A 25,361-nucleotide genomic window follows, 5' to 3' on the forward strand; every position below is an offset into this window, starting at 1 on the left:
CCAAGGCCCAGACTGCGCAGCTGGGGCAAGGGCCTGGGACCTCTCCCTGGAGAAGAGCTGACTCAAGGGAGCAAGAGAAAGCCCTTCCCAGAGGGGACCCTCCCCCCCCACCAGGTACACATAACAAGGAGAGTCTCCCAGAGATGCCTCCAGAGACAGGAAGTCCTCAGAAGAACCGCTGCGGGGCCAGGGGGTTGGGAGTGGGCCTGTGTTCCTACTTCTGAGGTCAGGGCGTGAGGGGTTTATCCATCAAGGCTGTGGCTCAGAACTCCAGCCTTCTCCTCACACCAGCCCGAGGGCTGGAGTCACGAGGGACGCCACGGAGGCCCCTCATCCTTCTGTGTCCCCAGGCGGCCATCTCGGGGAGGAAGTGGAGGCCGTCCCTCAACCCGCCCTCCCTCCAGGCCCCACAAGGCCTGTGATGTCCTTACCAGGAACTGGGAGGCAGCCAGCAGGCACAGGCTGCTCCTGACACCGAGGGAGGGGCTCCTGGCGTCTCGAGGTGGTGGCTTCTGAGCTGTCTCTGAAGGCGGTGAAGGAGGCGGGGGCAGTGGCATCTCTCTCTGCAAGGCCGTGGGCCCCTCGGCCTGGTCCAGCGCGTGCATCCCTACCGGCTGGGGGACACCTGCGGAAGGCAGACACACGGCCGGTGATCCGGGCCCTGCCGACCCCGGCGGACCGCTCCTTCTGGGACTGCCGTGGCTTCCTCTCAATCCGGGATCAGTCAGCCTGGCTCCGCTTCCAGCAGTCACCCTCGATTAGCAAAGCAATACTCACCTACCTTCGTCAGAAAGAGCTAAGTGTGGGTGGACAAATTATTTTTCTTTGATTTCTCCAGTAACAGAGTTAAAATGGCAGGAGGTTTTTCAGGGAGTTAACATCGTGGTGTTTACACAGCTTCATTCTTTTCCCATTCCTTAAGGAAACGAAAAACCACCACCTCAAACTCAACTAAAAGAGAGGGAAAAAAAGGTACGGTACGGCATGACCAGGCTGTGACCCTGAACAGCCCACCCATGCCTGCCCTCTGGGTTTTCGTCTCTCATGCTCTGCGCCCTGACTCAGTATGTGTGCCGGGGGGGAGACGCTGGACACTTGACAAGGTCACAGCCCCGTGCCCCTTCCCCACCTCAAGACCCCACACTGAGGGGGGATGGGGGTGGTCAGGATGGTGTGGAGGAAAATCTCGGTGCAGCAGAATTGATGTCAAACTGCTAAGATCCAGTTCTGGGTCTATCCCTGGTTGTGTGACCTTGGGAAAGTCACCCCCTCCTTTCTGGACCTCAATTTCCACACCTCGAAAATGGGGGTTGGGGGTCCTCCCTTGGTTTTCTTTTTTAAAGTTGTTGTTTTTGATGTGGACCATTTTAAAAATCTTTATTGAATTTTTTACAATATTGTTTCTGTTTTACGTTTTGGTTTTTTGGGCACAAGGCATGTGGGATCTTGCTTCCCGACTAGGGATCGAACCCACGGCCCCTGCATTGGAAGGCGAAGTCTTAACCACTGGACAGCCAGGGAAGTCCTCTGGTTTTCTAACTGTGCTTTAAGGAGCCCTGGTGTTTTCTCAGGTGCACCAGCTACGACCAAGTGTTCTGGGTCCCTGTGCCTGGGCCTCAGCCGTGGGAGCTGTTCCGTTCCATATACTGGGTTTCCTCTAAGATGATTTCAACACAAGGTTCCACTACTAAACAAGTCTGAACAGCACTGGCTTGGATCTGATGCCCTGGTGGAGTGTGGAGATTCCAGCAGCACCACCACAGTGAGCCCCAGAGGTTGGGGCTCCCCATTTAAACCCACACCATCCAATCTATTGCCAAGAAGAAAGGCACCAGCAAGACGGACGTGTACGGCTTGATGGTGGGGATGGGACGGTCCACATATCACTGTGTATATATATGGGACAATGGACTCCTTTTCTGGTTGGGAGACAACAGAACACCCACAGCCAAGACCACGTGAGGCCAACATAGTTGTCTGCATGCTCGCTTGGTTACGTGACAAGTATTTGCTGAGCATCTCGCATGGCCTGGATCAACAATGTGGTGATCCTGGGGATACCTGTATTTCTCTCCCAGGCTCCTCCTACCCAGACCTGACCCTGTATAGCTCCCTACCTGCTGTGGTCCAGCCACACTCTTTGGCAGTTCCTCGGGTGAGCCCACACCCCATGTTTTGCATATCCTGTCCCCTTTGCCAGGAACATTCCCCCAACATCCTGCTCCCCTCAACTGTCCCCAAAACACTTTGCCAAGTTGACTCCTAATCATCTTGTAGAACTCAATCAGCTGCCTCCTAAAGTAGGGGCTCCCCTACCACACACACCCAGCAACCCACACCTCTCCTTCATACGACCAGCAGCAACAATACACCTGGCGAGCACACAGCCCTGCTTTGAGTGCTCTGCACATGTTAATCTATTCACTCTTCATGGTACCCTATGAAGTTGGCACTACTATTATCCTCATTTTACAGAAGAGAAAGATGAGGTGCAGAGAGGCTAATAAGTGGTTGAGGTGGGTTTGAAGTGAGGCACTTGGACAGGCTCTGAGCTACAGTACACTCACTCCAGTCTGTCAAAATTATTTGTTGAATATAATCTCCCCCAGTCTCTGTAAGTTCCACGAGGGCAAGAGCAGTATTGGTTTTGCTCATCCTGACTGTCCACAACATGTAGCGCTAGTCCTGGCACATAAGTCTACAATCAATATTTCCTAAATGAGTGAACGATGATGGGTAAGTGATAAACAAGGATGATAATACATTCTTTGAAAAGCTGCGATGAAGACGGTAGATCCTATAGATGAAACATCCAACTTGGCACCTGGCATCTAGTAGTTGCTCAAGAAACATCAGATTATAATAATGACAACACGTAACTCCTGCCTTCAAAAGGCTCAAGTCAGCTGGGTAAAACAGACCCGCGGATGAGTGTTTACAATACAGTGCATTACGTGAAAAATCGAAGTGCTGGTAGAGCCTGAGGGCCTCTACCTTTGCCAGGGAGGCTACAGTTACTAACCACAGGAGCAGATATCTCAGATCCAGCCGCTGCTAAGAGATGGATCACGTGGGAAGCCAGGAGTTTCCACTATTGATAAGCAGAGGGTTGATTACCCGAGTGGCAAGTTCTCCACCCACACCTTCAGAAAGAGCAGTCGATGTGTGACGGCAAATACGGACAGGTAGGAGGGGTACAGCTCAGGGGCCACCTGGCTTGGCTCGTAACACACACTGTGGACTTTGGGCAATCCTTCCTCCCCCCTGGGTCTCAGTTTCCTTATCTGTAAGAAGAGGGAGAACACAGTGCTTCTTAGATGTTTCTCCCATCCTTAGAGCAGAGGGGACATGGGTCTTTGGGGAAAAACAGCAAGTCACATGATCCTGGATTTTGCTGCCTTGTTTGAAAATTCATGGGTGTTCTTTGTTCTATTCTATGGCATATCTGTGCTTGTTTTGATCTTAAAATAATGTTTTCTTTTTTCCTCCCAAAGCTTGGAATCAAATTTGTGCTTCAGGAAAATGTTCTACATTTATCCTGTAGCTTTGCCCTCAGGGGTACATGCACCCCGGTCTGAGAAGCCTGGAACCCGCCTGCAATAAAGCGTCATCACGCTGCCGTTCGTAATGACTCTGTAGATAAATATTTAATAATGGGGAAAGAAATTTCGATGGTGTGGAGCGAGAAAGGCAAGGTTACAAAACAGTCTGCTCTCCTTGGCCTTAAAAATTAAGAAAGCATATAAAAAGGTGGAGAATCCCCGATGAAAGACGAGAGGCTAACTCAAGTGGTGCTTGGAAAGCATGTGGCACACTGGACGCCGGGCACACAGGCAGTGTTTAATGAACATCATACACGGTAAATGGGAAGAACAGAAGACAGGTAGTAGTAACAATAGTTCTTTGGAGGAGGGTGAGAGTAGAGTGATTTTTTTCATTGTTTACATATTCTTTATTTTTATTTTTGGCTGTGTTAGGTCTTCATTGCTGTGCACAGGCTTTATCTAGTTGAGGCGAGCGGGGCTACTCTTTGTTGCCATGCACGGGCTTCTCATTGCAGTGGCTTCTCTTGTTGAGAAGCACGGGCTCTAGGCACGCGGGCTTCAGTAGTTGTGGTGCGCAGGCTCAGTAGTTGTGGCTCGCAGGCTCTAGAGCGCAGGTGCAGTAGTTGGGGCGCACGGGCTTAGCTGCTCCACGGCATGTGGGATCTTCCCGGACCAGGGATCGAACCTATGTCCCCTGCATTGGCAGGCGGATTCTTAACCACTGCACCACCAGAGAAGTCCCTGTTTATAGATTCTAAATTTCCTCCAATAAGTAAATAGGCACATACGTATAGAGATAAATATATATGTATATACATATATTTATCTGTAGTGAGGAAAAATATTTTTAAAAAGAGGGCACTGTTCTGAGTTCAGATATTACGAGGCCTGCTTAATATTCCCAGGTTCAGGACCCCGACTTTCACCTGTCCCACCTAAATGGCATGTGGGGGAACTGGGAGAGATTGAGAGTGAGTGCAAGTCTCTGTGAGACCCACCCAGCCAGAGAGCAGCCACTCAGAAGACAGGCCCCCTGACATCACTTTTGCATATGAAAGATGGCAGGTTAACAGCCTGGCACCTTAAGGGGGCAGAAGAAAAACTGCAGGCTGGCGGGGCCCTGTATGCACCTCTCAGAGACAAGGGTGGAAGCTGTTTTTTGTTTTTAAACCCACAGGGTGTCCGGCAGCCCTGGAGGCTGGATGAGTCCAACTGAGTGCCTGGTAGATGCCTACCTTTCAGAGCAGGGTTTATTTAAAAGCTTTTCTGGGCAGAAATCTAACATTTCTTTACTCAGGAAGATCCTTCTTCTCACACACACTATATTCTGCCTGTAATTCTGGAGGGGATCCACGGACCTCAGGTTAAGAACCCGTGATCTCAGGGGTGGGGAGCAGAGGTCTGTGATCAGGTGGTAGAAGTGGGGAGGTGGAGAACTGGGCTGATTTTAGTCTCTGCTCATTCATGTGTGAGCCCGACACATTTATTGAGCACCGATTATATATCAATACTTTGCCAAGCACCAGGCTAGGCTCTGTGGATACAGCAGTGAACAACACAGTGCCCGCCCTCACGGACCACAGAGGTCCTGGGCTCCTTTGTCCTTTGTCCTCTAGGTCCTGCTCCTAGAGATCACGCCAGCCCTTCTCCTCACCCTGCCCACCCTTCCACTCACTGTCTTGCTCCAGAATGAGAATGCCAGATCTCTTGGGTAGGCCCTGTGCAGCTCCCAAAGCGCTTGTGCGCACGCAGTTCCTTTTGCTTCTCTGTGAGGTAGACATTGGCATCATCAGCCCCGTTTTGCCGGTGAGAGGCGGCTGCTTGTGTCAAGGACTGGCTTTTCAATAGTTCACAGCAAGGTAGCTGCTTTGCCGTGCACGAAGCCCTGACTCAGAGGCAGCTTGCTGACAGTGACAGAACACTGGGCTCCTCTCAGGCCTGCTTCCTGCATGGGGTGAAAGGGATTTTCCAGGCATGGAAATCGGGCTGAGCGAGGTTCAGTGGCTTGCCCAAGTACGTGCAGACCCGAGATGCAAACCCAGGCCTTCCTGACGCCAAGTGGTCTTTCCGCTTTGCCAAACTGCTTCTCAGGAGAGGTCACTGCAGCAAAGGCAGGGAGATGATGAGAACCTGGGAGGGAGGGAGTCCCTGTGTCTGGGGATCCTTGAACCCTAACCAGCTGCATGGGGGTGGCGGTGCAGCTTTTGTGCCAGATCCCGGCTCCTCAAAGGCCGTATCTTATGAAAGGAAGGAACACTGGAAGGCAGGAGCTCTGCATCCTGGGCCAGAGCTCTAGGGGCCCTGGGTAAGGTGCGCAGGCAAGTGGCCTTGAGGGTTTACCTTGGGCATGTGGAAACACCACGATCCCTCTCCCGTCACCTGGCACCCAAATCCCACCATTAAACTCTGCAGCCATGGTGTGCCCCGGGGCCGGCCCCGCCTGAGCCCGAGAACATGGCTGTTCCTGTTGGTGACTCATCCTTGGAGCTGCCAGCCGCGGAACTGGAACCGCAAGGCTGGCCCGCTTCTCTTTACATGAGGAGGGAGCTCTTGTCCCATTCAGCTTTTCTTCTCTTCCCAAATGTGGCCAGGAGGGACCTCCCCACCATGCCCACGTAGCCATGGGGGCGCTGACCAACAGAACATCACACTCAGCCCTGCCTGGGCTTCTAGAACCACTGATGGGCAGAGTCAGACCAGCCTTGAGGGGCATCTGGTCTAGTCTGCTGGTTTCTCAGATGGGGAAACTGAGGCCGAGAGGGAAAGTGGCTTGCTGTAGGTCAACAGTCAATCAAACGTAGAGCCAGGACCACTGAGGGCTAACACGTACTGAGCACTCACTAAGTGCTTCACGTATATTAACCCATTTAATCCTGACAACAATGCTAGAAGGTACTGCTCTTACTCCCATTTTACAGATGAAGTAACTGAGGCACACGGGCGTTAAGTCACTTGGCCAAGTCAGCTAACAATAGGCGGAAGCTAAGACTAGAACCCGGGAAGCCTGCGGCCAGAGCCCATACCATTAACCAACCCACCAGATGAGACTAGCTCAGGTGATCAGCTCTCCACACCACAGCATCTTGAAGAAATCTCCAACACTCCTGACCCTCCATGTGTTCACAAGTACAGCGTCATCTCTGTGGGAGATGGTGCTGGGCTCCACAGCCCATCACTGTGTCTGAAACCCCACCCTTAGACACGGACACTTGTTTATAGGATTACTGCTCTTACCTCACTGTGGGGATGGAGGGGAGTGGAGGCGGTGGGGGGCCTGTCTGCAGACACCTGAGGGGGCTGTGCTAGGGAAGGGGGCACGTCAAGAGCTGAGAATGGGACCAGTGTGTGGATGCTCGTGGGTGGCAGATTTCCAAGTACATCAGAGACACTACTGGTTTGGTTCCAGGCCGCTGCAATAAAGCAAATACCGCAATAAAGCAAGTCACACGAAATTTTCGGTTTCCCAGTCCATACAAAAGTTACGTCTGTACTCTACTGTAGTCTATTAAGTATGCAGTAGCATTATGTCTAAAAGAACAATGTACACACCTGCATTTAAAAAAACACTATTGGGGCTTCCCTGGTGGCGCAGTGGTTGGGAATCTGCCTGCCAATGCAGGGGATGCGAGTTCGAGCCCTGGTCTGGGAAGATCCCACATGCCGCGGAGCAACTGGGCCCGTGAGCCACAATTACTGAGCCTGCGCGTCTGGAGCCTGTGCTCCGCAACAAGAGAGGCTGCGATAGTGAGACGTCCGCGCACCGCGATGAAGAGTGGCCCCCACTTGCCACAACTAGAGAAAGCCCTCGCACAGAAACAAAGACCCAACACAGCCATAAATAAATTAATTAATTAATTAAAAAAAAAACACTATTGGAAAAATGGTGCCGACAGACTTGCTCAACGCAGGGTTGCCACAAACCTTCAGTTTATGAAAACCGCAGTACCTGTGAAGCGCAATCAAGCGAAGCGCAATAAAAGGAGGTACATCTGTGACAAGAACGATCTCCAGGACCTGGCCCTATCCAGTCAGCACTGCAGCTCTTGCTGTCCCTACAAGTGCCTTGTTTCTGGGGAGGAAGCTCCGTGGGGGGGCTCCTAGCCAAAGCTCTGGAGTCACCCAGACTTAGCTTTGAAGCCCGACTGTGCCATTTACTACCTGTGTGACTCAATCTCTCCTCTGGACAACAGATCCACTAAGCCTCGCTGGCTGGGGTCTGAGGATGCCATAAGGTAAAAAATGCCCACTGCTTAGCCTGGTGCCTGGCGCACGGTGAACGCTCAGTAAGCAGCAGCAGAATTGAGAGAGGAGGGGGAAGAGGGGAGGGGAGGGGAGCATGAGGGACAGGCAACGGGACCAGGTCCCTTTCATCTGCCAGGTGAGCCCCTCAGGAGGACAGTGGGTGCCCTGCCCCCACGTGGGCGAGGGCTTTGAGGCTGCCGACTGGCACCTGGGGTCAGTGGATGGAGTGGGCATGGGCCGGGGGTGGAGGAAGTGGGGCAGCTTTGCTCTCTCAGTTAATTAAATCTGAAATGCTAACAAGCTTTCAAAACAAAAGGCAACTCAAGTACTCTTTGGATGGGATATAATAAAATGGTTCTATCTGAAATTGCAAACAGCTTTGTTGCTGCAAACAAAGGCTCAGTTCTTTGTGCCTCTCTGGAGCGGAGGCCCAGAAGTACAAGGGTGAAAAGGGTCAATGAAACTCTGAGGGTGCAGCTACCCCCTCCCCCCAGCCCACGGTGAGAACTAAAATAACCAACGGAGAGGCCCTGGGCAGTGGGTACCAGAGGTCCCTAGTGCCTGAGACTTAAGCCCAAACATGTGGGGAGGGAGGGACAGAATTGGGAGAGCCTCTTGCTCCACCCTCCCATTTTACAGATGAGGAAACTGAGGTCCAGAGAGCAAGAGGCAGAATCAGGATTGGCACACATGTCTTTAACCCTCTGGTTCAGTTTTCACTCATTAAGCCAGCATGGGATGTTTCACAGGGGCTGCCTGTGGGTATCTGAACGTCTGAGGCCTCCCTCCCTGACAGCAGAAGGCTGGGTCCTGGTTTGGGGTTGCTTGGTGGGTCCTGGTAAATGCTCTCAGAGGTCTAGGAAAGTCCAGGGGATAGGAGGTGAGCAAGAGCCAACCAAGACCCCCCAGGACAGATGTGCTGACAAATTCCAACCCTGCAGGGGCTGTTGCCCTCAGTAACTGGGGAGGCTCACAACACTGGCAGCGTCAAGAGGCCTGGGTAGCAGTTCTAGCTCTGTGAGGAGTGGGCTGTGTGACCCTGGGCATCTCACTGCCTTTATGGGCCTCAGAGGCCTTCTGTAAATTCAGAGTGTGCCTAGGGGTCTTTAAGGGCCCTTCTAAGGCTAAAGATCCACAGTTGCCTTTTTTAAAAAAACAAATCTGAGCCCCTGCTTTAGTTTCGTTCAATGGCTTCCCCTTGTTCTTAGAATAAAGGCCAAAATCCCTGCCATGGCCATCAATAAAGGCCCAGCATGCTCTGTCCCCTGTGTATCTCCCTACCACCCACACCATTTCCTCCTGGTTCTCTGTGTTCCAGATCCTCTGTTGGAACGAATCTGGGACGTAGAAAACTCTGGAAATGCGTGCTTCTGCTCCAAAACATTCTTACCTAGTCCTAGGAAACACATAAGCTGTAAGCCGAAGCTCCCTCCTGTGCTATCTGCGGTGGGGTGGGAGGAGTGGGGCACCTACATTCCCATCACTTGGGGAAGCTGGTAGGCCGTGTCCAGGGACATACTGGGGAATACTTTGCAGCCCTTAGAAGCAAAGGATCAGAGGACATATGGCACCATGGAAGGACCTCAGAAACACGGCTGAGCGAAAAGAATGAGACCGAACACAACACAATAGACACAAATTTTAAAAATATATACACACGACATATTGCCACTCATTCTGCAAGAGCACACAGAAACGCACAAAATACGCCTTAAACACGTTAGAACACACTAACTGTGGAGAGAAGGGACCTGGCGGTGGGAGACAAAAGAGAAAAAATCAGTGAATGAAACCAGAGAGGGGCACTGCGGGGACCCGTGAAGAAAGCAAGGCCACAGAGGAGTATGACTGACAGCTCTGAACCTACCACCAGTCACTACCCCCTCCTCCCCCAGGTAAAAACAAAACCAGTTGAGTTGGAGGGGGGGCCAAGGTCCAATGGGGAAAGAATGAACGAAAGCAGAGGGCCCTCCATCCCGTCTGTGTCCTGGAACTGGGAGAATTACAGAGCGAGAACTTGTTCCTCCTGCCCTGGGAACGGACACCCACTGAAGGACTCATGGACTTAGTGAAACAGAGCTGCCTGTCAAGGACCCCTGAGTCTCCCCTTCTCTGAACTGGTTCACCAACATGACATGACATGAGTCATTTCGTTGGCTTTCTATGGGGTGGGGGGAGGGATTCCATGCCTTGGTGACTGTCTCCACCGATGCCCCCAAAGGATTAACCAGCCCCCATTAAGATCCCTGGGGTTGGGTCAGCCCCCGACTCTGTGCCTGCGCTGCTGAGCAACCCAACCTGGAGGGAGGTGACTCACCCCAGGGGGCCCCCATGATCCCCAGCTACCACTCTTGCCTGGCGAGGATTAATAAATATTGGCCACGCCGCGCAGCATGCAGGATCTTAGTTCCCCGACCAGGGATCGAACCCACACCCCTGCAGTGGAGGTGCGGGGTCTTAACCACCAGATCGCCAGGGAAGTCCCAGATGGCCAATCTTTTAAAAATGATTTTGGAAAATATGAGGGAAAAAACCCCATAAAAGCATAAATGAACCCCAAGTCATCCATGATCCTACCACACTGAGAAAGGCACTGGTTTCCTTTAGGTATATTTTCTGGTGTTTTTTTCTCTCTCTGTGGGTGGATTTTTCCCCCCACCATTCTGTATACAGTTGGCTCTCTGTATCTGCGGCTTCCACAGCTGTGGATACGGAGGGACAACTGTACAGGCATATCCTGAGAATATGCCTTTTCGAATTTCAAGGATGTAACTCTTAAGCAGTATGGTAGACAGCCTCCAGGGTGCCCTAGTGATCCCCCTTTCCTGGTATTCACACCAAGGTGCCAGACATGTAAGAAAAGCTTTCTTGGACCTTCTATTCCAGCCCAGCACCAGGTGAATACAGCTGAGTGAATGACCTCAGTTGAAGCCATAGGGAACAGAAGAACCCCCCAGCTGAGCCCCTCATGGCCCTCTGAATCATAAACAAATAAAATGGTGGTTGTTTTAAGTCAGTAAGTTTTGAGACGGTTAGGCAGCAATAGATAAACAAAGCACATGCTGAGACTTGAAAAGAAGAAATGAGCTTAAATGGAAGGAAAGAGGTTGTTGTTTTTGTTTGTTTGTTTTTAAGGTATAAAGAAGTTCCTGGGAGTTGGGGTATTTAGTCCCCGGGCCAGGTCAAGGAGAAAGGTGACAGCATCTGTCACTGCATATCTTATACAATGATGCCCATTTGTCTGAAAGGGCTTGGGCATCAACCTGGGTGGAGGCACGGGACTGAACCAGATGGCCTCTTTTTCCAGTTGCACACTCTCTTTGTAGTTTCATCATACATCCAGGCAACTCCCAGGAATGTCAGAACTGTTTCTATACAGGAAAATGGATGATTGGCCTCTCCAGCAAGTCTGGCTCCTCTTCCCACCTGACTTTGCAAGTAAACAACACTCCTCTATGTGTCTGTGGCGGCATGTGGTGGGGAGTCATGGAAGATCCACAGACCCATATTATCCACTCCACGTCTGAAGGTCTGGCCTGGGACTTGATGCCTGGGCCCTTGATGCCTGGGAACATGCACAGGTTTTTTTGGTTGTTGTTTATACTCCACATCCTGGCAAAATCATCACCATCATTATTAGCTACCATTTATGGAGCACTGTGTAGTAAGCATTTCACACACATCAGCTTATTTAAACCTCCCAAAATGTCTGTGAAGATCCTATTATCACCCTCATTTTGCAGTGAAGAATTTGGAGCTCAAAGTGATCAGACTATTTACCCGAGATCAAGCTGCTGGTCAGCAGCAGAGCTGAGATTGGAACCCAGGTCTGACTGCCCCTCCAGGACCCCAAGACCCAGCTAGATGGGCTCCTGCCTCCATATCTGTCCTGGTGTCTGAGGACAGTTAACCGCTACCATCGCTGATCAGTGAGTACCTGAGTTGGTACATTTCTTCTCAATACAGTGGTATCGTTACGAACTACTCTCTAAATTAGGGTTCTCAGCACATCTGGATGATGTTGTTTGCCTTTCTTTAATTTCTATCCGAAAGTCTCAAAGACAATTCATAGTGCCATTGGCCACATAAACACCCCTCAATGCATTAAAAGTCCCGAATGAAAACAGAGCCATCAATTAAAGAACAAAAAGTCAACAGCACCTAAGCTGCTGAGTGTTGAGGGGCACAAGTGACATCTCAGTAATGATACTGTTTCCAAGTCTGTCTTCTCTACGTTTGTCCATCTGGGCTCCTGCACCTGGTCCCAGACCATCTGAACCAGTACCAGGCGCCAGATCAGGGGGCTCTGTGAGAACAAGCATTAGCAGGTGGGGGATAAGGCCCATTCTGAGGTTAACCTGTTCCTTAAGATGCTTTGATAGCTGGTTCCTCAAGACATGAGCCAGGACCCTACTCATCCTTCACAGTTTAAAGGCCACTTCTTCCAGGAAGCCTTCCCTGACTGCGCCCCCCCAGCCGAACCCGCCCAAGATAACGTAATGTTATTGTTGCACACTTCCATGGTACCCTGTCCTCCTGAGAGCAGGGACCAGGTCTCTCCTGCTATTCGCTGTATCATCAGTAGCTGGTACAGCACTGGGCACAAAGTGGATGTTCAATAAACGCCTGCTGAATCAATAACAGTGTCAGGCTGCCTTTTCAATCAGCCTTCGTTGGCTTCTGGCGAAGACCTCATCCATGTCATGGTGGGATGGCTGTGAAAGTTATGGCCTGACTCTCCCTGATGACCAGGGGTAGTCACTGCATGATTAGGATAACAAAGGTTTCCTCAATACAGGCCTTCCCTTTACTTTATAAAAGACCACCCCGGATGGACAGTGGTCTCTTGCTGAGACCTAGACTTTGACCTCCTCAGAGGAGGGTCCATCTGATATCCATGATGGTACAGAGCCTAGGGCCGGGCTGGGGGTAGCCTTCAAAGCACCAGGACTTAAGGTGTGGAGAAGTCAGCTGTTCCCACCAAAGGGGCAATGACCTACTCAGGCCTTCAGTGGCTACTCACAGCCTTGCATAGACCCAGCTGATCGTAACACACTTAAATCTCAGGGTGGCGGGGACTGCCATGGCTCCAACCAGCTGCCGGCTGTAGGAGGCCTTTGGGAGCACCTTATTCCCCAAAGCAGTGTGGTCCTTAGATCTGGCCCCTGGGCTCCCTCTCCTCTGGCCATGCCACTCCCCATGGAGCAAGAGGCCCCCAGGGCGCAGGAGGTGTGCCCACGCCCCGCTTTCCAGGCCATGCTCTGGTTACGAGGACTCCAGAACTCTCTGCCCGAATGGCCTGAAGCCTTCATGAATGCACGTACACGCTTCTGAGCAGGGACATGGTCTTCCCCGGGGGTATATTTAGGTCTGAGGGGTGGCCAAGTGTCAGCTAGCAGGGTGGAGTGTGAACCATACTTGCACGCACAGACTGACGTGCCCCCACGCATTCAGACGAGGGCCCTCCCAGTGCAGGACTGAGCAGGGGGTGGTGCCCCACGAGGGGCCCCAACGGCAGTCTGACCTTGGTCCCTGCAAACATTAGGAGCAGGCCTGCTCATGAACCTGCCCGCTGGAGACGCTGTGAGCAACGTGGTGACATCATGCCATCACCAGCACCTACTGCTGCCTTATTCACCTCCTTCCCCTGCCCTGTATCCCTGAGGAAGCTGCTGGTCCCAGGCTAGGCCTGCACTGGTGCTATTCGGGCAGGAGCAGAGGTCCCAGCATCAGCAGGGTTGCCTGCTTTCTCGCAAATGTGAACACCTACACACAGAAGGGGAGAGAGTGTGAGTTTGAATGTTTAAATGTGTTTGGGTGACTGTGAGCAAGAAAATGAGGGAGGAAGCGAGCAAGTGAGGGGGAGTGCAAGAGCAAAGGAGGGTGAGCACGTGAAAAAGCGCGTGCGCACGCGAGAGGAGAAACCTGTGTATGCCCGTGCACGGACCTGGAGATACACCGTGCCCACCACAGTACCTAGGAACTGCGTGCAGTGAGGGAGGGCAGGAATGTGCCTGCTTATCTGCATGTGCAGGAGAAGGGGGCGTCGTTGCAGGAAAGAATGAGACCTAAAGAGGAAACAGAGAACAAGCGTGTCCATCTCTAAGAAGCATCTCTAGTGGAAAGGGGTGGATGACAGGGTGATGGAGTTAAGAGGTCCTGGGTGTGCAAGAGGAAGAAGACTCATAGGTGCGGGAGCTGCACGTGCTCAGGGGACTGCGTGTGGGTGTGTGCACATGCATACGTGAGCACGAGGCCGTGACAAGTGACAGCACACATGAGTGTGTGTGCGCCTGTGTGGAACGCCTCCGGGCGTGCGAGTGAGCATGCCTGCCCCGGGGGCAGCTGTGGGCTGCCTGATGCCTGAGGATGTTTTCACCCAGAAATCTCAGTCTGGGAGGACTGGATGACGCTGGCTAGGGTCTGGGTGACCGTGGCCCCGGGAGTGTTGGCCATGTCGCCCCCCGCCTGGCAGCTCCTGTGGGAATGAGTGAGTCACCCAGGCATGGCTGGTCCTCACTCTGCCTTGCCTCTTAGTCTCGCCCAGTGGGGAAGACAGCTGGGAGGGGGAGAGATTACTCGAGGGCTGTATTTTTACATCATCATTATGCAACTGCTTGCAGTGTCCACGGGCTCATTCTAAAGGCCCAACGCCCCAGGTCTCTGGGCCTGTATGCCTCCATCTCCTTTTATGTCCAAGGTGCAGCTTAGGTTGGTGGTTTTGGCTGATGAGCACCGTGGAAGTCTACTCCTTACCAGGTTCCAGGACCACCCTATTTACAATGCCAACCATCCCCCTGCCCCCCGCCCCCGGCCACCCAGTCCTGGTCCTTTCCCACCTCCCCCTTTTTGGCTTTAATTTTCTCCACAGCACTTATCACCATCTGCTATACTATATATTTTACTTATTTATTGCCTATCTTTCCCTTAATAGCAAATGCCTATGTCACTTGCCACATTCCAGGCATTGTTCTGAGCTCCATTTAATCCTCCAACAACTGTACATGGTAGTGAATGTTATTCTTGCCATTTTGTAAATGGAAGGCAGAGAGGTTAAGCAGCTTGCCCAGGATCACCCCAACGGTAAATGGTGGAGCTACGCCTGGGTCCAGGATGCCTGCTCTTAACTAGGGCACAATACTGTCCTGTAAGGGTGGGAAATTTTCTCAGGTTGCTTCATTGTTGAAACTCCAGTGCTTACAGAGTGCCCAACACATGGAAGTGGTCAGTGAATACTGAGTAAATGGATGAAGAAATGAGTGAATGAATGTTGCCATGGAGGATGGAATAGAGAGGTAGTTGCCTTCAAAGAGCTCACGGTCCCATGGAGGAAACAGACAAAAAGTTATTTCAGTATCATATGAAGACAGCGTCATGGGTGCCTAGAAGGGCATATAACTTGCCTGGCCCCTGGCAGGCGGGCTTTCCAGAGGAAGGACACAGATAGGGACAGGCACAGTGACATCGGCCAGCTCCTCCAAACTCCTCCCTGGGGACAGACATACCTTAGTTCTTCCTGCCTCAGTCCACAGGGTGCCAGAAGATCATAATGGCTCAATGGCGACAAGGAAGGCAGAATGGGGTAGCGGCCAGGAGCCTGGGCTCTGGAAGGAAACTGCCTGGAGGGACTCCTCACTCTGCTGAACACTGGATGAACCCGGACAGACCCTCCAACCTCCCTGGACCTTGGTCCTTTCTTCTATGAGATGGTGATAGCAAATAATACCGACTTCCTAGGGTAGCAGAGAGGACTGCATGAGATATAGGTTGTGATATTATGATTTATCAGAAATATATAATTCATCATTCAGATGACCAAAATATATATCTCTCATATATATTTGGTCTTCAGCCACAGTTCCTAACTCACAGCTCCCAAAGTCTTTGGAATTTCCTGAGCTACTAGAGCAGTGGGATCATATTTGGTCTCTTGTCCTTAGTTCCTGAAAATGTTTCAGGGAAGGTGACTTTTGGATCCCACCCAAGGGTGGGGGCTGGTTGCCAGGAGAACCAACCATGTGATTAGAGCACTGGAACTCTCCAGTCCCAGATCCGACCTCCAGGGAGAGGGGCTGGGGGTTGAATCATTCGCCAATGGCCAATGATTTAATCCACGATGTTTATGTAATAAAGCCTCCAGAAACATCCCAAAGGACGGGACCTGGAGAGCTTCCGGGTGAGCGCATGGAGAGGTGGGGAGAGTGGTGCTGGGAGAGGGTATGGGGGCTCTGCGCCCCTTGCCTTGCCTTATGCATCTCTTCCAACTGGATGGTCATCTATATCCTTTAATAGCCTTTTAAAATAAACCAGTAATCTAGTAACTAAAATGTTTCTCTGAGTTTTGTGAGCCTTTCTAGCACATTAATTGAACCTGAGGAGAGGGTTGTGGGAACCTCTGATATATAGCCAGTCGGTCAGAACTGCAGGTAACAACCTGGGCTTGCAACTGGCGTCTGAAGTAGAGGGCAGACTTGTGGGATTGAGCCCTTTACCTGTGGAATCTGATGCTATCTCCTGGGAGACAGTATCAGAAATGAGCTGAATTCTCAGATAACCTGCTGGTGCTACTGCACCTTTGCATACATGTGAAAGCATTTAGCACAGTGCCTGGCACAAGGTAGGCAATGTGCCAGGTCCAGCGGAGATGACCAATACTCCTCTTTGATTCTATTCTGGTTGTTGGCTTTTGGGGAGGAATGGGAGAGAAGGTTGGAATTAAACAAATCACGCTTATTACTGTAGCCTCTCTGCGGTGGCTTCATCCCATTTTCCAGAAGCAGCTCAAAGCAGGGCAGGGACCTTGTCTGTCATACTCACCACTATATCCCTAGCACCTAGTACAGCACCTGACACATAGTACATGCTCAATAAGCATTTGTTGAATGAATGCTTGTGTGATTACATTTATTTTCCTTGTGAGGATAAATGTTCATACTGTTGCTGTTTCCATTTGCAAATAAAGGACTGCAGGACCAGCGGGTTACATGACTTGTCCATAAACACACAGCCTGTGTGCAGAACAGCCAGACTCCAAGACCAGACCCCATGCTCTTTCCTCCACACCATGCTACTCTCTGGACTCCTATACACGGTGTCCTATTTTCTGTGGATTTTTTTCTAGCCACTGGGGCCATCCCTGGTTGTAGAATCATCTCTGAATTCTATGACTCATATCTGAATCACAGAACTGTTTAATAGCTGAAAGGGACTTGCGCTGTCACCTCGACCTCCCACCCACTGTGGAAATTTCCTCTCCAGTGTCTATCCAGACAATACTTGAATACCTCCAGTGATGGAACACTCATTTTCTCCTGCATTATCAAGTTCAATGACTGGACTATTTTTAGAGTCAAAAAGAAAGTTCTGCATCCCGTGGGCCAACAGGCCTCTTTTAAATTTCTATGTATTGGATTTATGCCCTCTTCATAAGACACACACAGAATGAATATGCCGTCCCCTTCACAAGACAGCCTTTCAGATGTTTGCAGACAGCTCTTACATCCCTTTGGAGAAGCCTAGTCCTCAAGCTAGCTGTTTTGGGTCCCACAACGACACTGGTGCAGTGGCATCCATCCTAGCCCATCTCAACAGGCCGTCCTAAGTGTTTTGAGCAATGGCACCCCCTACTGGATAAGGTGAGAATTATACTGAAGGGCTCAATGCTCAGTGGGAGACTGGAGGAACTTCATCCGTAGCTGGGGCAACTGCTCATGGGGTGAAAATACAACCACTTATTAAAGAGTCATGGCTTTAGAGTCACACCGAGTTGTTTTCCATGTCTGTCTTAAAGAGGGTCACTGAAGACTCGACACTCTAAGGTTCCTTGCCAATCATGAGGTTTCTGACAAGCTACAGGTTTGAGAGTTCAAAATTAGAATTCAGAATTGGTTATTTCTTAACAAAAAGGTTTGGAAAGGGAGATGTGAAAATGTGTGTAGTGTTACAGGATTATGGTGATTTTTCTTTTTCTCTTGTCTTTATTTTCTAATATTTCTACAATGGGTATTTGTTATAAGGAGGAAAAAAAAAAACAATAAAAACTTTTATAAAAGGAAAAAACACAAAAAAGTTTCCCGCACCTTCCTTCCTTCATTCCTTCCAAGGCTGTTAATCATGACTTGGGTATTTGGTCTACAACTGGACACGCTGCTTCTCCATGGGCAGGAGTGCCTTGGTAATGTTTCTGTGGCAAGAGCAATGGCCCGTGGTTCAAGTGTGGTCAACCAGACTCAAGCAGCACAATCTGACATTCACAGCCAGGCTTCTCCTCAGGGCTGTCAGGGATTTTCTCCACTTTGTCCACCCCACCCTTGGCTCATGCCACGGTCAGGCTGTGTTTCCTAATCTTACCTTTCGAAATCTGCCCAGCACACCACCGGCCAGTGGTCATGTCCTGATCAAGCCTGGACTCCCCAGCTCTTCACCCTTCTCTCCACCCTCCCCGCACACCCTCAGCTGCCTCTTCTTCCCTCCAGATGAGTCTACAGCAGCTCCAAATGATAACAGGTCAGAAAGACATCAGGGATTAGAAAAACAAATCCTCATTGAAACGAAGACCTACAGACCAGCTGAGTCACTCCTCTAAAGCAAATTCACAGCCACCCAGGCTTTCCTCCAGCCCCAGTGCCATCCGGAGCTCTCCTCCTCCATTTGCTGCTCTGGGGGACCTGGTGCTGGGAAGACTCACCCGGCAGCCTCTCGCTGCAGCACATGTCCAGGGCCCCTCCCTTGGAGTCATCAGCAGTGTGGTTCTCTCTCTCTCTCACTCCTGCAGCAGAATGAAAAATGTGAGATGAGGCTGTTGAGCTGGGATCAAGACAAAACCCTGAGCAAAGGGAAAAAGCCTTTCTTTCTTGCACTGTGTCCCTTGGAATAACCCTGCCCCATTAGGGGGACCGGAGGAAAAGACCAACCTACAGAGGGGTCAAGCTGCAGAGGCAGAAGCAGAATTTTACAGGTGTCTTCCAGGTGGAATAACCACCAGCAACATCTCTAAAACCACCATCAGCACCATCATCTCTGCCACAGAAGGAGGGCTTACTACGTTCAAAGCACTTTACAAACTTTATCACACTGAATCTTCATCAGGGCCCCATGAATTAGGGATCATTCCACTGGCTCAGAGAAGTCAAGTAACCTGCCTCAGGTCACACAGCTCATTAAGGTAGAGCTGGGTACGAAATTACGTCTAGGACTCCAGGCTCACACTTTCACTGCTGTGCCATTCTGCCTCCTAGTTCCTGTGGGTTTGAACCATGGGTGAGCAAGAGGGATCTGGGTAACATACAGTGTGTCCAGCTCCCCACATCTGCACATTCCCTGTGCCTCAGGCAGTAAAAAGTGGTATGCAAAACTCTTCTCTGGAAATAGCTAGAAAAAGTAGCTGTATATGTATATGCATTTTCTAAACGTTCTATTTCTTTTTGAACTCAGAAAACCCTCTTTCTAGCTCATCAGGACACCTTCCAGGACTATGCTGGGGACTAGTTTTTCTCCTTTACCCAGTAAGCTGGGAAAAAGGTTGCTGGAGATTAGTCAGATCCCAGACAGTGTCTGCACTTTGACATATCCTGAGGGTAATTGCGTTGCTCTCAGGGCTTCCCTGCTTTGGGAATAGCCTGCCGTGCAGGTGTGGGCTCCAGTGGCTCTGCCTGCCCTTCGTGTCTGACCCCTGGCAGTAGCTGACTGATCCAGGGCTGGACAAACCAACTAGGCTGGGCCAATCAGATCCTCTCCTCTGCACTTTTAAAATGCATTCTGGGGGCTGAATCACGGTAGCCACATTGTCATGGAGAGAAGGTCCCAAAAACATCTGCTGCCAAGGGTCTTGGAGCTACTTCATTCCGGCCCATCTTGAGTCTTGATTGGGCAAAATTTCTGTTAAGGCCATAAGATGCCCCAGTATCCTTCCAATAAATTCCAACATTTTAGCTCAAACCAACAGCATCTGATTTCTGAAATTGGCAACCAGAAGAAACTTTAACACAGCCTTGCTAGCATAATACTTCCAAGAAGTTCAAGAGGTCAGCTGCCTCTCCACCCACTAGTCCTGCAATCCTGCCTCTCGGACTGGTCCTGAGGCTGATTTCAGGCCCAGCTGCAGATTGGAATCAATGAAGGGCAGACAGGCCGGGTTAAGGATGGTGACCATTTTCATTCTGACATCTTCTGCTCTCAATTGGCAATTGTTTTATTTCTTTCCTCACTCCAATTGGCAGGGTCTCTGAGAATCCCAAATCCCAGGGCCCAGCTCTCCTATGGAGAGAGGGCTGCTATCTTCAAGGTCCTTTAAATGTCTCCTGAGTCTTTCCACTTTTCTCCCTCTTCACTACCTACATCTTGACCCAGGGCAGCATCTCTTGCCTAGATTACTGTGGCAGGCTTTTAACTGGTCTCTGGCATCCACTCAGCCTGGTCTCCAAAACATTCTCCATATGGCTCCAATACATACGGCTTCATAGGTTGGACACTTTACAACCTGTACACCTGGATGGGGCAGGCCTGAGCTAGAACTTTTTCACAACTCGTTTATCATATAACTTTCCTTAAAAAAATACTTGAATGGCATCCTATTACACTTGGAACAAAGGCAATGGCAACCTTTGACATGGTTTATCAGATCTTGAATGGTCTAACCCTTGTTCATCCCTCCAACTTTATTTCATGCCCCTTTCCCCTTTAACCTCTGCACTCTAGCTACACTGGGACAGGCTCCTTCCTTCATGATGCCTTTGCACGTGTTTTTCTCCCTGCCTGGAGAGCCCCCCACCGCTCCAGGAGCTCTACTTCCCAGTACTTTTGTTTTTTTTAAACATCTTTATTGAAGTATAATTGCTTTACAATGGTGTGTTAGTTTCTGCTTTATAACAAAGTGAGTCAGCTATACATATACATCTATCCCCATATCTCCTCCCTCTTGCGTCTCCCTCCCACCCTCCCTATCCCACCCCTCTAGGTGGTCACAAAACACCCAGCTGATCTCCCTGTGCTATGCGGCTGCTTCCCACTAGCTATTTTCTTCCCAGTACTTTTTACTCACAGCACTTGACAGAGTTTGAAATTTCATTTTAACTCAGGCCATTATCTGACTAACATTAGATTATAAGCGACACGAGGGCAGGGACCACCATTTGTTTCATTTACCATTGTATCTTGAAAGCCTCGAGTAGTGCCTGGTTCACAGCAGGTGTTCAATAGATAAACAAACACTTGTTGAATAACTGAATGTTGCCCTGACCTTCTTGGAAAAACATCAGGAACCTCAAACATGGCCATCATCTGAGCTGCCCTTGTGAAGGCAGTTTTTTTTGTTTTTTTGGGTTTTTTTGTGGTACGCAGGCCTCTCACTGCTGTGGCCTCTCCCGTTGCGGAGCACAGGCTCCGGACGCACAGGCTAAGCGGCCATGGCTCACGGGCCCAGCTGCTTCACGGCATGTGGGATCTTTCCGGACCGGGGCACGAACCCGTGTCCCCTGCATCGGCAGGCGGACTCTCGACCACTGCGCCACCAGGGAAGCCCTGAAGGCAGTCTGTGTGAAGTCACCTGGAACCTTCCTCCACAGCTACTGTCCACAGCAGGCCCAGAATCACACATCGGGAAGGCCTCTCATTTAGCAGAGGAGGAAACGGAGGCACAGAACAGAGGTCTGACTTGCCCCAGGTGATATATCGCGTGGGTGGCCAAGTGGATTGGGATGGAGAACACCTACCCCCTTACCTCCCGATCTGAAGCTTTTTCTTTATCTTGAAGAGCGCCCCAGCTGGAGGGCAGCCCCAAAGGCCTGGCCCCTAGCTCAGTGCAAAAAGGTAACTGAGGTATCCAGATACCTCTGGAGGGGGACCCATGTGTGACTCACAGCTGCTTTCACACCTTAAGCCTCCCAGGCCCCAAGCCGTGTTCAGAATAGCTCAGCACTGCATGTGTGCAGCGGACTCTATAAATAAGCTTCCTAGAAAATGACTAATTTCATAATCAGGAAAGCAGAAAGAGTAGCACCTCTCGTCTGTAGAGGAAAATGGAGCTAGAGCCTGCTCTCGGCCCTGCAGTTGAAGGACTCCAGGCAACCTCGCCAAAACCTGCATGTCTAGGCTGTTCAGGGGAGGGTTTTAATTAGATTTCCAAAGAGAAGAGCTCGTCCATTCAGGCTGAATGGAGAAGCCCAGTCTCTGGGAACTGCCCTCCTTCCTCCCTGCCAAGAGCAGAAATAGCTGCTTGCAGTGGATTACTGCAGGCTCCTTCTCTCCTCTTCTCCACTTCTACCAGCCGGGCAACAGGAGCAGAAAACTGGCCTGTGACAACAGGCAGCAACTTGCTGCGCTGGCCCCTCACTGCTGCTCTTAGAACCAGAGAACCCCAGACATAAAGGGACTTGGAGATCACCCTGCCTGTCCCTCCCTCACCGATGGAGAATATCTGGGAGGGAGGAGAACTTTTCCAAAGCCATTGCCCCATTCAACAAGCGTTTACTGAGCACCTCCTGTGAGTAAGGCACCAGGGCTATCCTAGGAACACAGTGGTGAACAAGCCAGGCCCTTCCCCCCCGCGAAGCTCCCAGTCTTCCAAGGGAGACACACAGACACACATGATCATTCCCACACCTGCTTTAATAGGCTGCATGCACGTGATACCTTGGGGAGCTTAGCTTGGCTCGTGGTGAGGGGGCGGAGGGTGGATGTCTTCTGCAAGGGAAGATAGGACCTGGTTCTTAAAGGATGTTTCTAGGTGGATGAGAGGGTCACAAAGGAAAGAACTTCCTTCATAGTGCAAACAGCAAGAGCAAGAGCTGAGCATCTCGGAGGCCTGAGATGTACGGAATATTTGGCATTAACTGGAAGCAGGTTGGTCAGTGGGATGGGGAAGTGATGGAGGCCGGGCACCAGCAGAGGCACCTGAGCAGGAATCCTGTCCTCTTCCAGTTGACCATGGGGCTTCCTCTGAACCAAGATGTGCCACAGGCTCCCCCATCCCTGGGCTGAGGAGGTCTGTCATAGGAAGGGCGATCAGTGGCATGTGTTTGAGGAATAAACATTAGGCCCAGCTGGTGGCATCTGATCTGGTCCCAATCTACTCCTTTTTTGAAACTGGGGTGAAATTCACATAACCTAAAATTCACCATTTTAAAACATATAATACATTCACAACGCCGTGTAACCACCACCATTATTACCTGGTTCCAGAAGAGTTTCATCACCCCGAAAGGAAACCCTGTACCCATTAAGAAGTCACTCCCATTCTCCCCTCCCTCAGCCTCTGGCAACCACTAATCTGCTTCCTGTCTCTCATAGATTTGCCTATTCTGCATATTTCATATAAATGGAATCATGCAAAAGGAGCCTTTTGGGTCTGGCTCCGTTCACTTAGCTTAACATTTTCTAGGTTCATCCCAGTTGTAGCACGTATCAGTACTTAATTCTTTTTAATGGCTGGAAAATATTCTACTCCATGGATGAACTATATTTCACCTATTCACCAGCTGATGGACACCTGGGTTGTTCCCACCTTTTGGCTACTGTGAGTAGTACTGCTATGAACCAAACTTCTCTTTGGTTCTCTTTTGGTTCTCAGTCCTCTCTCACCCTGGGCCCCTGAGGCCTCATCTATAAAGTCAGGTGGTAAGATCCTCCTTGAAGCTTGAACGTCGTCACCGTCATTTGTCCATTCGTGTGCGAAGGGAATGTGTACCTGGCTGGGTACTGGAGACCTGGCCTGGACCAGCCCACCTACCTTCCTGGAGCTCATGGCTGGTGGGGGAGACAGGACAGCTAACGCTGTGGCCTGGGAGAAGCGTGCTAACAGAGGCCTGTCGGGGATGGGCTGGGAGCCCCTCACCTCTGCCTGGGTGGTGGAATGGTGGATGGGTGGGTGCTGTCAGGAGGCATCCCGGAGTGGATGCCAGCTTTGCCCAGGTCGTATGCAGAGAAACAGCTGACAGGTTTGGGGAGGGGGGCAGAGGAGCTTGCACCCTCTTCCCAGGTGGGTGAGGGGTGAGGAGGAACTGGGATGCTGAAGCCAGATTCCTGGGTGGGAGGCTGAGCCCCCAGGAACCTCCTGACCCAACCCCAGGCAGACATGCCCTCTACCTTGGGCTTCATGCTCCTGGGGCTCCCGGGGCCCTCTAGACACCCCGAACTGTCAACTCAGAGCCTCTGCCACCCTCCTGAAGCTCCGATCCCACCAGACATCCCTATTCTCTGAATTCAAACCTGTACACTCCCGCTTCTAGGCCTTTGTTTGTGCTGTTACCTCAGCCTGATGTTTCCTTTCCTCCTCCTGCCAAATCTTACTCATTTGCAGCGTTACCTCTTCCGTGAAGCACCCCCTGATCGCTCTCCCATCCCTGGGCCACGCCCCCGCACCCCTGGCTCACACTCCTCTCTGCCTCTGACTTTGTTCTGCTGCTTAGTTAGCTGTCTGTGCACCTGTCTCCCCCACCAGGCAGCCAGTGACTTAGGAGCACTCCCACCCCCTCAGCCACCCCCTGCATCCCAGGTGTTCAGGGCCCGAGCCTGTTGATGTACACGTTAAAGGTCAAATGGAGGGCAGTGGCAGGGTCTCAGGGTTAATGGTTTTGGGGTTCTGGGAGGGCAGAATCTAGCCAGGAGCTTCCCAACCTCGAGAAGATGGCCAGACCATGGCCGGAAAGAGACCCATAATGCCATCCAGATTTTCATCAGCACGTTCAGCGTAGAGGGGCAGAGGACATTCTGGCTTCACGGAAAACCAGCTGACCACCTCATGCAAATGAGTCACGTGTCCCAAAGCAGGCAGGTGGAGAGGCCTCGCCCCTCCTCCCTGGGGCTGCGGCAGGGAAGCACACACATGCTTGCTCACCGCGCTCACTCATCATCATCCCTACGGTGTCTGGATGGGGAAAGGCACCATCTGGGGCCAGGGCAGGAAGCCTTCTCAGCACAAAGCACATGGGAGATGCGAATGGAGGAGAGAGGCTGGCTTTAGAACATCCAAATAGGGAAACTGAGGCAAGAGAGGTTAAGTGACTTGCCTCAGGTCACACAAGGTGTGAACAATTGTTTTCAGGTAGTTAAAAATCCAGATTCCCTTTTGGGAGTTACCTCTCTCTTCCCTAGGTGCTCTGCTTGTCCCTTGCTACAGGGAGGGTCCAAGACCAGAGGTCATTCTGTGTCACACCCCAAAGCCTCTATCACGCAGCCTTCCTAAGTTACTCAGTCAGTTTCTGTTGCTGGCAACCACAGAGCTCAGACTGATGCATGCCGCAAACTAGTGGAACAAACAGGCTCCGAGCCCAGGACTCCCAATGCTTAGTTCACTGCTATTTCCATCCTGCCAAGCTGCCTACCCTCCCTGCCCAGCTGTCCACTGTCCAGCCATCTGTCCCCACGTCTGAGCAGACTGCAAACTCAGAGTGTTCTGGATCCCAAACACAGGGTCTGAGTGTTCTCCGCTTGGGATGTGCCCAGATGAATGATGACTTCTCCAACTTGCTCTGTTGGTGGGAGACTGGGGCGTGGGCCTGGCAGGCACCCCAGGGAAGGGAAGACGGACGGGTGCTGGAGAGGCCCAGCTTGCAAAGGGGTGGGGGTGGTTCGGCAACA

General features: G+C 51.2%; 1 protein-coding gene across 1 annotated transcript in view; it reads right to left on the bottom strand.

The window, feature by feature from the left end:
- PTPN5 (protein tyrosine phosphatase non-receptor type 5) overlaps positions 1 to 25,361 on the bottom strand; it is a 54,021-nt gene that overhangs the window by 13,384 nt on the left and 15,276 nt on the right. The window contains exons 2-3 of the mRNA XM_032640519.1: positions 18,475 to 18,555; positions 432 to 625 (exon numbers count right to left, since the gene is read on the bottom strand). Coding sequence (XP_032496410.1) covers positions 432 to 625; positions 18,475 to 18,499 — 219 coding nt within the window. The 5' untranslated portion in view covers positions 18,500 to 18,555. The remainder of the gene's footprint in view (positions 1 to 431; positions 626 to 18,474; positions 18,556 to 25,361) is intronic.

The sequence above is a fragment of the Phocoena sinus genome, chromosome 8, assembly GCF_008692025.1.
Source record: "Phocoena sinus isolate mPhoSin1 chromosome 8, mPhoSin1.pri, whole genome shotgun sequence".
NCBI classification, from domain to species: domain Eukaryota; kingdom Metazoa; phylum Chordata; class Mammalia; order Artiodactyla; family Phocoenidae; genus Phocoena; species Phocoena sinus.